Here is a 14,602-nt window from a genome sequence, read left to right as displayed (position 1 = left end):
TCCACAAAGTAGTGAAATCTAACAATGTGATGTGTTCCTATGAGTATGTACACTCTAAAAAAGGTGCGTGACCTCTCGAAAGTAGGGCACTCTAAAGGTATTCAAAGGTATTTAGAGTACGAATGCATGGGCTCATCCTGAAGGCACTGCCGTCTAAAGCCTTTCCCATGGGTACGACTCTCTAAACGTGAGGTCACTTTTAGCGGCTATGTGCACTACAAGAATCTAGGCCGATTCCAAAAGTAGTGCAGTGTGTAGTTGTTCCTATGGGTGCCAGATAATGGCGCCAGAGGGTGTAGATAGTGCCCTCTAGCAATGATGTGGCCCGTTCCCGTGGGTTTATGCAGTCTAAAAATGTGGGCCGTTGATGCGGGTATGTGCAGTGGAAATATGTGGGCTGAGATCGGAGAGAGCGAAATAAAATCGTTTAGGCAGTTTGATGCTCCTCCTATCCCCCTCACCTGAGGTGTGAAGTGGTAGAGTGGCGTGCGTAGTGTGTCCGCCCCTCTTAAGCCCCCAGCTCGCGCAGGAAGACATTGTCTTTCATTCACTAGAGGTTGAATCGCCTTTCAACATTTTTCTCAATTTTCATACTACAAAGAGCTTTAGAATGCTCACTTATCATGAGACGTTCGTACAGCAGTCACGTACATAATCTAGCCCAAATTAAGCATGCGCGGCTGAGATATATGCACGTAAAGAATGGCGCCTGAATTTTCCCTTGGGCTTTCTGGTATGAGAAAGGTCCACAGTATATAGAGGTAACATCCTATTGCATTTACAATAAAGACTTAGGCTACTAAGTAAGTAGGAGTAATGTACTGTAAGAAGCACGAACATAAAACTTACGTGAACACGTTGTCCGTCTGCTTATTTCTAACTCACCTGTAGCATTTCTTCACAAGTAGACAGTATATTATGTGGCTCCATCTATATATGCTCTCCTTGGACGCTCCTTTCTATTTCAGATTCCCAGCCGGTGTACGCAGATCTGACCAAACTGCCTGCCAGGAAGAGAGCGGCACTAGGGGACACATTCGCCATGGTCTATCATTTCATCAGGTTGGGATACCGCAAAAAATCTGGATGCAGTCACTCGCTTAACCCGTTACAGATACAGCCCTTTGCTCCAAAACCAACGCAGGAACGCCTACATAAGGTCGCGCGATATATACTATGCTGAGTTAGATTAGTGAAAAGTTATGTCATGCCAGAATTGTGCTTTTTGTCTTGCTTGAAGCTACTTTATTTGCAAAATCGCCGACATGTCCTTGCAAGTTATATTTCCTTTTCAGTCATGATGGTCGCTGAACACTTACGTGCGTAGCAACAGGTGTACCCGCTTTCGTATATTTACAAATAATAGTCCACTAAGATGCTACAGCCAGAATTATTTGCTAACAAATACTCTTGCTTCCAACGTTTTAAACTACTTACAGTTTGTAGTTATATCTTCAAAGTGAGTTAACTCGAGAAATATGATGAACTGCGCGCGCTTGAATGTACCAAGAAGAAAAAAAGAAACGTTCACTTTCATGTACTTTTTACTTGAGTTTTATGACTGTCTATTCTGCAAGGCCTGTATTGAAGTGTATGGCTAGAATTATGATATAAGCGCAAAAAACCACGTGTTGTGGCCCTTATAATGTTTTTAATGCATGAATCACGGCTCCTTCAAAAGCATCACTTTTTTATACACACAATTATTTAGGCGTGTGCGAATATTCGAAACTTCTGATTAACGAATAGATTAGCGTCCTATTTGATTCAGTCTTCGAATCGAATAGTCACTATCCGTAAATGCGAATAATTTTCGAATACTTATCGTATATTTCAAAACGTCAACTGTGCCCGCACAAACATAAAACTACAGCAAAAGGGCAGTAAATTTTCACCCCGTGCCATGGCATAGTATGCACAAAAAACGTGAGAACTTCCGTAGTGCAGCGGGCACAGTCACTTACGAAGCCATACCTTACATGCTGTAGAGCGATCATTCGCACTCTCCGAAGAGGCCTGTGTATGCGAAAATGTACTTGCTCGCTTCTAATGCTGCATTAGTGCTTTTAATAAACAAGTCTTCATAACGTACCATGTAATTACAGAAACTCGCTAACCTTAAGAATACTGGGATGAGAACATGGTCTTACATAAATTTTGATACCGGCTGTTCGTTATTCGAAAAATATTCAAAAAAAGTATTCGATATTCGATTCGATTCGCTTCTGGCACCATTTGATTCGTATTCAGTTCGCCCTCAAAAATCACTATTCGCACACCCCTGCAATCATTATTGCACAAATTTGAATAGGCAGCATTATTTGTGCCTACAGATAAAGATATAAATTCTCGTCAGTCTTTCATGTAAATGTGGCTGCAAAACAGGAAATGCCCAAACTACAAGCGTACACTACAGCAAGACTTTCATGGTATGATAGTATTACGCCGTTTCGCAAATCAATACAGCGATCAAAATAGCGTGACAGGTAAATGTAAGCAATCATTTTCTCACTTAGAAACATGCAATGGTACACATGTTGCTTCGCAGGAGAAAAATTATCACTTCGTAGTTTTGCCGTATATTTTCGTTTTTGCTTTTCTTCTATTTCTTTTTTTCTTTTTTGCAGCAACGCATGCTGCACGCATTGCTTGTTTAGTTTTTAACAGGAACTATCCTGCACATTGGAACGCTGTGTCTGGTAGGAGCTAGAACATTCACTCTGAGCATGAAAAATTGACCGCCTCGGTTGCTCTTCACCTTTGCTGTGGGCGCAGCGAGGACCTCTCGCGATTCCACCCGTGGACCAACATGGAGTACCTGGAGGCGCTGACCAGGACGCTGGTCAACGCGTACGACAGACATTTCGCCGGCGCCGCCGACGAGGAGGAGCGGCGCGCTTGGCGTGACGTGTGTTTCTGGCTGGCCGAGATGCCGCACTGGGGGGGCGCCAGGCCGTTCGCGCTCGAACTGGTGGCGCCCAGCTTACCGTTCACTAAGGCGTCGACGTCCACCTCACGTCAGCGTTAATTCCATCCCAAAGCGACGTTGCTGGGATCGCTACAGCAGCTTACGATGTGCTCGGCACTGGTTGCCAAATTAAAAAACAAAAAGACTTATATGTTCAATATGGCATCTGAGCATTTCGACATTGCTTTGATGAGCATGGTCAGGAATGATGCAGAACGTAATTGTTTAGTAGTTCGCAAAATCCCGCGCAGTGAAGCCCAATAATAAACGTCTGCAGATTTCTGGCGACTCACGAATCGTGCGCATTCTTTACAATTTCAAATAATTACAGAAATATTCGTATGTAACGCTCGGTACTTCAGGCGTTTCATTTTTGTTGTCAGTAAAATTGTTTTGATACCTGTAGTAAGAGTTTAGATAAACGCAAACTGATGAACTTCTATCTGGTAACACACTTTTACGAGGCAGGAATACGCACTCATGATTTCCGCCACCGATTGCATCGTTCTTGCGCAATACATATTTAGAAGAAACGCATTCTTCAGAACAACATTCATTTGGGCTAAATGGCGCATACTTGAATTAGGAAGGAACAGCGCCAACTAAGGTGACCACGAGAGGGAGAACGGCACACGACAAGCGCCATGCGTCGTTCTCCCTCTCGTGGTCGTCTTAGTTGACGCTGTTCGTTTCTAATTCAAACGTGTTCTCTTTATTTTATAGTTCAGTGTATTTGCGCAGCCACTCCAATTCATGTCCAATGACTTTTGTTAAATTGTTAGCATTGCGCTAAAGTTAACCAATCTGGAACATCGACTATAATTTCTGCAAATATCGGTATAGTACTCGTTCAGTGGTTGCATCAGTGCGTGTGCGCATCAGTGATGCGCAGTACAGACAGCCGCTAGATCATGCCTACATAAGCAACATTTTCAAGACATGTGCTTTCTGCTCTGGCCATGCTGGTATAGGTGTCGCCTTTGCTCTTCGTTATATATTGTCAGAAGTGACCCTCGCAGGCCGGCGAGCAATCAGACCCACGAGGAGAGCATAGAACTGCTGAAGACACTGAGGCCATTGCGGCTGTAGCGTAACATCTCTGAAACTTGTAAGCAATCCAAGCACAAATTTCGTTTATTCTTGCAGGTGACAGCTGCAATAAACCAGCCGAAGACTGCAGCGTCGAAAATGCCATTCCTCCTGAGCATTGCGGAGGACGAGGCGCTGGACATCTTCAGCATGTTCCAGTTTATGTAGAACGATCACAAGAGCGACTACAGAACCGTGGTGAAAATTGTATGCCTATTGCTCCGAGGCAAGCAATGAGGTTCACGAGAGATATGCATTCCGATCAAAAAAGCAGGCGCATGGGAAACAATTTTAAAAATTTGTTCGTGAACATAAAAAGCAAACCTCAATGGGTACAGTTCGAACATTGCCTAATATGAATAATAAGGGACCAGGTCGTATTTAGCACGAAGAACTCCGGAGTACTTGAAAAAAATCTTGTGTGATAGTCAACTGACATTGCAAAAAGCCCAAGAAATGTGCAAAGTAGCAGGCACTGTAGCACAGCAAAATGATATATCGCCTCCGGAGGACCAAAGGGTAGATGCGATGTCGAGGCGTATGGCGCTACCCGGAAGAACTGGCAACACGAAAAGAAACAGCTTCACTGTAAGAAAGTGTTAGCGCGTGCACCGACTTAAGCAATGCTGAGCTTCTGGAAGGAGGTGTTGTTTGTTGCACACGCTGAACCATTTCGCAAGTTGGTGTGCGTCGGCGAAGTAAGAAAAAGGCAAGAAGAAAATTTTGACGTGTTTGATGCCGGCACAGACAGTAGTGCAAGAGATTGGACGAACATAGCTCATTGTCACAAGCCGGAGGTAATAATAATTAGAGACTAGATCGGCAGGCAAGCCAGCTTCGCATGTGAGTCTACGACTTACTGCCAGGGCCAGAAGTGTTAAAACCAACCAATTCAGTACTGCGAGCGTATAACGGCGGTACCATCGCAAAAAGGGACATTGCAAGATGCGAACCGCGGCCTGTTCTCCCTCCCATTTTTTTTCCTCTTGCCCCTTCCCCTTGCTACCAAGCTCGTGCTTCCGCTCCATTACACTCGGCCGCACTGCGTTTTTGAAACTCAGCGCACAGAAACGTCAGTGCTGTCGATGTGCGCTTTTCTTTAGACGAGATAAGTGGACGGCAAAATTGTTCATTCTGCTCCTGCCCAAACTTCCCTAATAAAACAGAGCGCGAACACACCAAGTTACTTCCCCTGGGCATTCTGCAATCACAAAGGGACCTTAAAATTTGGCGCGTCGTTTCTTGCCCAGTGGCCGAATATCTCCTTGGACCCGCACCTCATCTCCTATCTGCTACTGCAACGTGGGAAATGGCGACGGTCGTAATGACGCTTTTGAACGTCTTGGGCTTTCGCAGCACTCGTGTGAGCTTCTTCTCTAATATTGCGGCATGATGTCTGCCGCGCGACGGGGCGTCGTAATCTGGTCGGCATATCCAGATTGATCGCGTTTAGTCGGGACAGCTGGCCACGTGCTTTAGTACGGGGATGTGACAGTTCACCTTTTTAGTGAACCGTTCACGAAGTAAGCAGCAGCCTGTAGATGCTCGTTCCAGTCTTCTTCTCCTTTCTTAATATATCTTCAGTAGTGGGCCAAACGTGCTTGAATTGTCTGCTTAACGCTCTCCACCAGGGCGTTTGCTTGCAGGTGGTACGCTGAGGCATGATGGTGCTCAACTCTTGCGCAGCGTAGGTAAGCGTGGAGTTCCGAGCTTCGGAAGGTGGGTTCTTGATCCGATATTATGAAGGAAAAAGCCTTAGATTGCTCATGAATGTAAATTTCACCGTCCGGCGTTATGGCACCAAAATTGGAGGTTGAACTCGCGACCTTTTGTGTTATTTGCGCAACGTGAATTAAGGCACAGTTCATTAGTATAGCTCTAATTAGGACGCTTGAACCAATGACATTAGGTGGTAATTAAAGCGAAATTAATTAAAGCACAGTTAAGATAGAGTTGAATAAGGCGCTCGAACCCGCGACCATTAGTTGGAGTCGAACCCTCGGCCTTTTATGTTAAGGCAAATAAAGGCACAGGTAATTAGGATATGGGTAATTAAGGCACTCAAACACACAACCTTTGATGTGACAAAACAAATAGGGAGGACCAGCGCATTCGAATGAGAATGCCACGTAATTTAGGTATAGACGCCTGAAAGCGCAGGATTTGGCCTTCATCCTCTTTCATCATCATCATCAGCCTGGTTACGCCCACTGCAGGTCCAAGGCCTCTCCCATACTTCTCCAACTACACCGGTCATGTACTAATTGTGGCCATGTCGTCCCTGCAAATTTCTTAATCTCATCCGCCCACCTAACTTTCTGCCGCCTACTGCCACACTTCCCTTCCCTTGGAATTCAGTCCGTAACCCTTAATGACCATCGGTTATCTTCCCTCCTCATTACATGTTCTGCCCATGCCCATTTTTTCTTGATTTCAACTGAGATATCATTAACTCAGGTTTGTTCCCTCACCCAATCTGCTCTTTTCTTATCCCTTGACGTTGCACCCGTCATTCTTCTTTCGATAGCTCGTTGCATCGTCCTCAATTTAAGTAGAACCCTTTTCGTAAGCCTCGAGGTTTCTGACCCGTACGTGAGTACTGGTAAGACACAGCTGTTATACTCTTTTCTCTTGACGGATAATGGCAGCCTGCTGTTCATGATCTGAGAATGCCTGCCAAACGCACCCCAGCCTATTCTTATTTATCTTCTTTAGCGTATGCTAAAGTGACTGTCAGCTTTTATGTTCGGAAGACCATGCCTCAGTTCAAATCTGTCTCTCAAAAATCTGCTCACTTAGTTGGGTGCTTGAGAAGGCATGACGGCTACCTCCACAAATTTGGGTAGATGGTCAACAGCAATCAGCATGTAGCTATTGCTAGCCGCTGCCATTCGTAGGGGGCCAACATGGCCGATGTCAACTGTCTGAAGCATAACCCAGGGGCCGAATCTTATAACGGTTCGGAAGGGGATCCGAGCCTGTCAGAGATAGCGGGGCGGCACCGCAAAATATGCTCACGTCACGCACCTCTCAATTATTTCCAAAGCGAACCTGTCTTTAGCCAAGAGTTGAACCGGCGAAGGGGTAGTCCTCGTTGGGTTCCGTTGCTGTGGCTTGGCTGTTGGCTTCCGACCCTGAAGTGCGATACGCGTTCGAGCAAATGAAGGATAATGATTTGCACCGCCCCTGCCGGCTTTCTAAATGGACCTTTGCAGGCTATGCTATGAACTGGAGGAGACTCCGGTGCAAGCGTACCAGTGGTCATTCCACGCAGAGGAAGGAATTGCGCGCTGTGGTTCACGCCACCGGCTTGCAGCTATGATAGGTCGGTAGTTTTGACGTAGTAGTTCTGCGGAAACCCGCAAGGTGGAGAGAAGTAATGAATAAAGGGAAAATGAGACATCCACCCTTTCGTAGCTATTGCTACAAAGAAACCCATACGGGTTCCTCGAAAGAAAAGCCTCAAAGCTGAAGAAAAATTCGTCCTGGTCCGGGACTCGAACCCGGGACCACCGCCTTTCCGGGGCAGCCGCTCTACCATCTGAGCTAACCAGGCGGCTAGCAGATGGCAGGGCGAAGTCGACTTTGTCAACAACAAGAAGCAAAGGCAAGAGTTTGGACGTAGTAGTTCTGCGGAAACCCGCAAGGTGGAGAGAAGTAATGAATAAAGGGAAAATGAGACATCCACCCGTTCGTAGCTATTGCGCCCTCCCTGCCGATCTTGTCTGTGTATATTTGCGTTCTTTTGTCGTCCAAAAGAGCCAAAGCAACAGCAACCTGCTCCGCTTTAGAAGTGGTCATTAGCCACCAAGGCTGCCGAACGAGCATGGCCTCTGTGATCTATTGCCACTATGGCAAAGGGACATGAGCGGCCATATTGAGCCGCATCCACAGAACAGACGGATTGGGGTTCGTCCTTGATATTCTTTAGGATTGCAATCGCCCTGACGCTACGCCTTCCTCCATCGTGCTGCGGGTGTACATAGCCAGGGATTAGCGCAACGTAAATGCTTTCTCCTTGCTCGTCAGTGATTCGATGCCTTCTCTCTTCAGCAAGTACTGCGTCAAGGCCCAGGATGGCCAGAATTCTTCGCCCCGCCGAAGAGCAGGACAGCCGAGCCAGTTAGGCCGATACCTGCGCCTCGATAATCTCCTCCAACGAATTGTGTACTTCCAGTTCATGGAGGCGTTCTGTACTGGCGGTCATGGGGATGCCGAGTACCCTTTTCATGCTTCGCCGAATGAGGGTGTTCAACTTCTTTTTCTCAGAAGTGTGCCAATTGTGCATAGCTGCTACATAAATGATGTGACTCATAAGGAAGGCGTGGAAAAACCTGAGCAGATTGTCTTATTTCAAGCCTCCCCCTTCTGTCAGAGACTCTGTTGATGAGCCTAAATATATTTTCCGTTTTTTTAGTGATTCTAGTTAACGTGAGGTTGTTGGACCTATTTGATTCAATAACCGTACTTAGTACACAGATAGTCGACTCTGGGAATGAGGCTTCGATCACGTGTAACTAGACTGATATTAACGTCCGAGAGCGGCTTCCAACCCTTAGCCTTGGGGCCCTTTTTGATTGGCCTGTAAAGAAGTAGCTCGAATTAACTAAGCGAGCATCTCAATCCAGTCTTTTCCACATATGATTCGACCTCATCTAGTGCCGTCTGGAGGCCTGTTTCAATTTCACCTTCGCTTCCTTTGGTGCACCACATGGTTATATCATCTGCATAAAGCGTGTGACTAACCCCACCAATAGCTGAGAGCTATTCTGAGAGACCCCTCATTGCTATGTTGAAGAGAAGTGGAGATACTACCAACCCTTGCAGCGTACCCCTAGGTCCGAGCTCCAATGCCTCTGTCTTGAGATCACCAGTCTCGAGTGTTGCTTGCCTCCCCTTGAGAAAGCAGCTTATATAGCTATGAAACGCTGTACCCAGATTGAGCTCCGATATGGTATTCAGAATGTGAACGGCAGACATATTGTCAAAATTCTTCACCAGATCTAAAGCCAGGGTAGCCCTGACATCTCTGGTTGCATTGTGAATGACACGGCATTTTATGAGCTTCATCGCACCCTGCGTGGACAAAGCCGGACGAAATCCAATCATGTTGTATGGGAACAAATTGTTCTTCTAAACTTGTTTCGAAATACGGTTGTGAATGACGTGCTCCACCACGTTACCCATACAGGACGTTATAGAGATGGATAGAAAATTTGCAAGGACCGGTGCCTTTCCCGTCTTCGGAATGAGGAGAACTGATGCCGACTTCCAGGTTTCCGGCACCAAGCCCCGCTCCCAGACTCGCATAATCTCTTCAGTGAGGTGCTCAAGGGAGTCATCGTCCTGGTTCTTTAGACTTCTATTAGAGACTCCGTCTGGACCAGGGACTGACTTGCCATTTAGAGTGTGCAGTAACGCCCTAACTTCGCTAGTGCTAAATGGCTCATCGAGCTTTGGATTTGGCTCGCCTTTGCATGCAGGATAGTCGATTGGACTGGCGTTCTCAACCTGAAGATATCTCCTTGGTAGCCTATCTGCAATGGCATCTTCTGTTTCCGATTGCCTCGCCTCGTGGAGAAGCTTTTCAGTCGCTTGCCTTTGATTAGACCTGAAGTTCATGTCATCTAAGAGGTATTTTGAGCATGTTCCATTTACCCCCTACTCTCGTTTGATCATCCAGCGACTTGCAAACTTCATCCGACTTCTGTTTGGCTAGCTCATGACAATGTTGTTTTATAGTCCTGAAATCTTTTTACGGAGTTTGCGATTAAACCTGTATCCATCCCTTCCACCTGTCGAAGAGCGACTTCTTGGCTTCCAGAAGGTGCACCCGACGACTATCGATACCGTAGACTAGGGGGTCGGTCTGGATCGACTTGGTGGCCGCCTTGACATCTCCTTTGAGCTGCTCTGACCATTGGTTCAGGGTTAGTGGTTGGGTGCTGGGACAGCTTACGTTCTTCTCTCATTTTGCGAAACAGGTCCCAATCTGTGAGGCTAAAATTTCTGAGTTATTTCTTCTCCACGTCAATGCTAGTGGCTATGCTGTGATCGTTACCCAGGTCCGTTGACAAACTGGTCCAGTTCGCCGAATGCACGTTTTTTGCGAAGGTGAGATCTCGTGTAGAATCTCTGGTGCAAGGATTACCGAGCCTAGTTGGGAATACAGGGTTGGTAATTCAAGTTAGCTTGTGATTAAGTGCACTGTGCCATAGGTCGGCACCTTTGCGGGTATACTGAGGGTACCCCCACGCTCGATGCGGAGCATTGAAGTCCCCGGCTACGATTAGGGGGGAGTCTTTGCTTTGCTGGCCGCTTTCGCAATAATCGTTGCAAACCTCTGCCTGTGGTCAGCAGGCGTGCTGTATATACTGAGTATAATGATACTGTGCTTGTTTAGACCCCTCGGTATAATTTCTACCAGGGGGTACTCCACTTTTCTAGAATTATCGTTTATGTCATGGAAGATGAAAGTGCTTCTATTTGGTTACCAAAGCACTCATGCCCCTTTTTCTTTGACTCTGTGCCGTATATTTATTTATTTAGGTATCCTCAAGACCCTGAAGGACATTACATAGGGTAGGCGTGCAATACAAATCATTCTGTCAAATATAGAAACACATGAACAAACAGCAAGAAAAAGGAAGAAATTAGTAGGGTAAAAGGAAAACAGTGTGGTAAAACGCCACTTTCAGGATGTTACTCATCTAAATCAGGCGCAATGAGAGAAATATTACGCAGTTTTGAATACGCATAAATACCAATTGCACTGAAGTGAATTGGTAAGCACTGCAGTATAATTAAAGGTTGAGTGATACATTTAAACCTGCAAGAGTAAACAAAAAAACATATAATTCTAAGAGAAACATACAAAGAAAAATAGCCGTTATTCATGGAGATGCTCCAGAAGTTGACTTCGAAAAGTAGCTGCATCAGTGCAAGCGACAATGCTTTCCGTTAAGGCGTACAGAGAAGGAGGTCCCATAGTCAAAGACTGTATCGGGACCCCCTGTTATTTATAAATATGTGTTTTCTAAACCAACGAGGAGAACTACAAATAAAATCATATATAAGGAAACATGGAAGAAAGTAAGTACTGGAGAATACAAAACAACCCATTAGGGGTTACAGTAAATGTAACGAAGGAAATGTGCAATTGCAAGGAGCAAATGCAGCAAAACTAAATCAACTAAACGAAATTCACGCTAACTGACAACAAAATTTACCCAAACATGCAATACAAACAAAAACAAAAAAGGATTTCAATATATACATGACCATAAAGGAAACAATAGAAGCAACAAAAAACTTCGATAGATACATGACCATTAATAAAAAAGAAAGGTATCAGAACAGCGGAATATTTGAATAAATATGGATGAAATAAAAAAAGAGAAAAAAAGGAAAAGAGGCAGTGTTAAATATTTTTTCTTGAAAGAAAATTTCTCAGATTTTTTAAATATGGATGTTGAACGCGAAGTTTTGACGCAAAGTGGTATGGAATTCCAAAATGAAAAAGCTGAAAAGTGAACTGATTGTTTACCATAGTTGGTGCCCACCTGAGGTAAAATGAGATTATTTTTAAAGCTAATCTAGTGACAGCGTTTATCAAGCATGTTTTAGGAATTATACATGCAGGAACTTGATTATTCCATAACTTAACAATAACTATACCTAAGTTATACAACATTGTTTCTTTGACAGACCGAATGTTATTAGAGTGTAGCAATGGGAGAGTGCTGGTATTACAGGGACTAAAGCTGACTATTCTAATTGCTTGGTTTTGCAAAGCTTGAGGTGAACTGAGGTGAGTATTATATGTATTTCCCCAAGAAACTAACGAGTAGTTAATTTGTGAGTGTATAAAAGCGTAATATAGCTAGACAATTGTAGAACAGTTAAATAATTCGCGGGCTCTAATCAGTAACGGAATGCCGTAAGCAACTTTCTTGTCAATATTCGAGACATGATAATGAAACTTCAGGTTAGAATCTAGTTCTACCCCTACGAATGAGCAATGAGTGCTAGAAGGGATTAAATGGGAACCAAGACTCAGCAATGGCACTGAACAAGATGGTTTCTGGGGGCAACTAAACACAATAAACTTGGTTTTTGCGGGAATAATAAGATTATTGTTTATACACCAGTTTGTAACCTTAGCTAAGTCGTTATTGTGTTTAATAACCAAGGACGAAATATTGTTATCGATGTTATTGATGGGTGTGTCGCCGGCGTACAATACACAGTGTGAAAATGTTAGACAGTCAGGCGGATTGTTAATGTAAATTAAAAATAATAAAGCTCTGAGAATAGAACCCTGTGGTACCCCTAGGTTAGCTGAAGGGTTGAAAGCTGGGCCAGTTGGTACATACTTGAAGGAAAAAACCAGTCAAAAAACACAAGGACAAGAGGAGACGTTCACACCACAACCCCTAGGTTAGTAACCTTAGCTTCGGAAAAAACATTAGAAATTTTAACTATGTTATGTCTATCCTCCAGACAGGCTCCTATATATAGTAGCATTAGTGCTGGCCCAGTTATGCCTATAGCTTCCAACTTTGAAAACAAAATGTGATGGTTAAAAGTGTCAAAAGCTTTGGTGAGATCAATAATAACTGAACCGGCAAAATACCCTTTATCCATAGCTTCCTTTAAGCGATCCGTTAGGGAGATAAGAGCAAGGTCGGTCGAATAGCCAGGGGCGCTATAACGTAAAACTATTCCAAACTTTTGTATTCCAATTCTGCTATCAGCCCTCCACGATTCGTCAAAAACTTTTTTAGACCACCCCCACTTCACCTGTCTGTCACGCGACGTCACGAAAACCACGATACCTCCCCATCTGATATGATGTGTACACACTGATTATGCATGATTTGACAGAAAAAAGAAAAACAGTTATTTCCGATTCGACCCCTTCCCGCCATTAGCCCTCGATTATTGGTAAAAAGTTTTCGGGCTGCACCCACTTCACCTGCCTGTCACGCGACGTCACAAAACCACAAGAACTCACCACGTCAAAGTGACGCGTACGCGATAAAGATGCATTAATATGCCGAACAAAACTGAATTTTCTTCGGAATAGCCGCAGGCTGCCCCGTTCCGAAAGGAAGAGAAGATGGCTGCCGCCGATCGCTCAGACGCTGTCTACTCGCACCTGCCGGAGAGCATGGGTGTATTTGCGTATAATAAAACTTCTTGCGTGGCCGTGTAACGTTTTCGAGCACTTTCGGCACGTTTACCCCCTCATTCTGCCAGCTCTTCTTTGCTGAGCGTCTGTTTTAGCGTCATTCTTGAGCCTCCGTTGCATGCCGCCGCGATTTTCGACCAGCCCCCGCTAGCTAAGTAAGGAAAAGCCGACCAATCGTAGACACCGGCACCACCCTCTTCATCCGGTAATCGACTTTCAGTGCAGTGGCTCGGCCCCATCGAATCCCTCTCCACTTGAGCGTTCTCCTCGCCTCTTGTCAGCCAATTAGATACGACAAGCCGCTCAGTGTAGGCAATGTTATTCGTTTTTCAAGCGAACAAAAGTGACCTCCTATGAACGAGGAGAGCGTTTGATTGGTCTGTTCAGACAACCCTGCGGGTTACCGCCCGGTGCTTGCGTTGGTGGTTACGCAAATTTGACGTCAGGAGATTGGAATAGAAACATATTGGAATAGTTTTACGTTATAGGGCCCCAGGACAAAAACCATACTGAGAATCGCAAAGAACATTAAATTTAAGCGGGTAATTGGTTATTCGAGTAACAGTAAACTTTTCAATCACTTTACTAAAGAATTGCAGTACACATAATGGGCGTCAATTTGTTAGTAAAGAACGATCGCCTGTCTTAAAACTGGAATTACATTTGCTCGTTTCAGCTCAGATGGAAAAATGCCGGTCCTCAATATTAAATTGATAATAAAACATAACACATCACATATGAGATGGGCAACTAGCTTTATGTTACTAGGATGAATATTATCAAGACCGGCACTGGTTGCTTTCAGCGTGCAAATGACATCAAGAACCTCGTGGGGAGTTATAGGGTAAAGAAAAAATGAATGCGACACACGATTCCGTGACAAAGGAAGCCTACTGATGACTGGTTTGTCCGGGTAAGAGGCATCACTGAACTCCCTTGCTATCTCAAATGGTTGAACATATGTAATGTGATCCTTTGTGATGGTATCGATTAATGAGAGTTGTTCATTTCTGCGCAAAAAGGAATTTAAAATTTCCCACTTCTGTCTTGAGTTGCTGCCAGTCTGACCAAGTTTGCGCTCATAGAAGCTCTTCCTTGCATTCTTTATTTTCGCTGTTGAGTTCGTTGCAAATTTTTTTTTGTATCATGCAGAGACGGCGACATTAAAAGGTAGCCTTTTGGTTTTTTTATATAGGTTCTCATGTTTCCGCGAATTGGCTAGTATGCTAGCATTTAACCAAGGGGTTTTGAGGAAGGGAGATGATTTTCTTGCATATTTTCTTGAAGCTTATGTGGATTGCGGAGAACTGAGAAAATACTTCTTGCGGATCATTATTTTTGAAGGACAGCAT

General features: G+C 44.6%; 1 protein-coding gene across 2 annotated transcripts in view; it reads left to right on the top strand.

Moving 5' to 3' along the window:
- Nucleotides 1-3,256, top strand: part of LOC135912312 (uncharacterized) — a 112,680-nt gene extending 109,424 nt beyond the window's left edge. For both annotated transcript variants that reach the window (XM_065444717.1, XM_065444706.1), the window contains 2 exons: nt 969-1,062; nt 2,776-3,256. In XM_065444717.1, the coding sequence (XP_065300789.1) occupies nt 969-1,062; nt 2,776-2,907 (226 nt within the window). In that variant the 3' untranslated portion in view covers nt 2,908-3,256. The remainder of the gene's footprint in view (nt 1-968; nt 1,063-2,775) is intronic.
- Nucleotides 3,257-14,602: the final 11,346 nt, after the last annotated feature.

Source organism: Dermacentor albipictus, chromosome 1, assembly GCF_038994185.2.
Source record: "Dermacentor albipictus isolate Rhodes 1998 colony chromosome 1, USDA_Dalb.pri_finalv2, whole genome shotgun sequence".
NCBI lineage: Eukaryota > Metazoa > Arthropoda > Arachnida > Ixodida > Ixodidae > Dermacentor > Dermacentor albipictus.
This window is presented reverse-complemented; position numbering and strand designations above follow the sequence as displayed.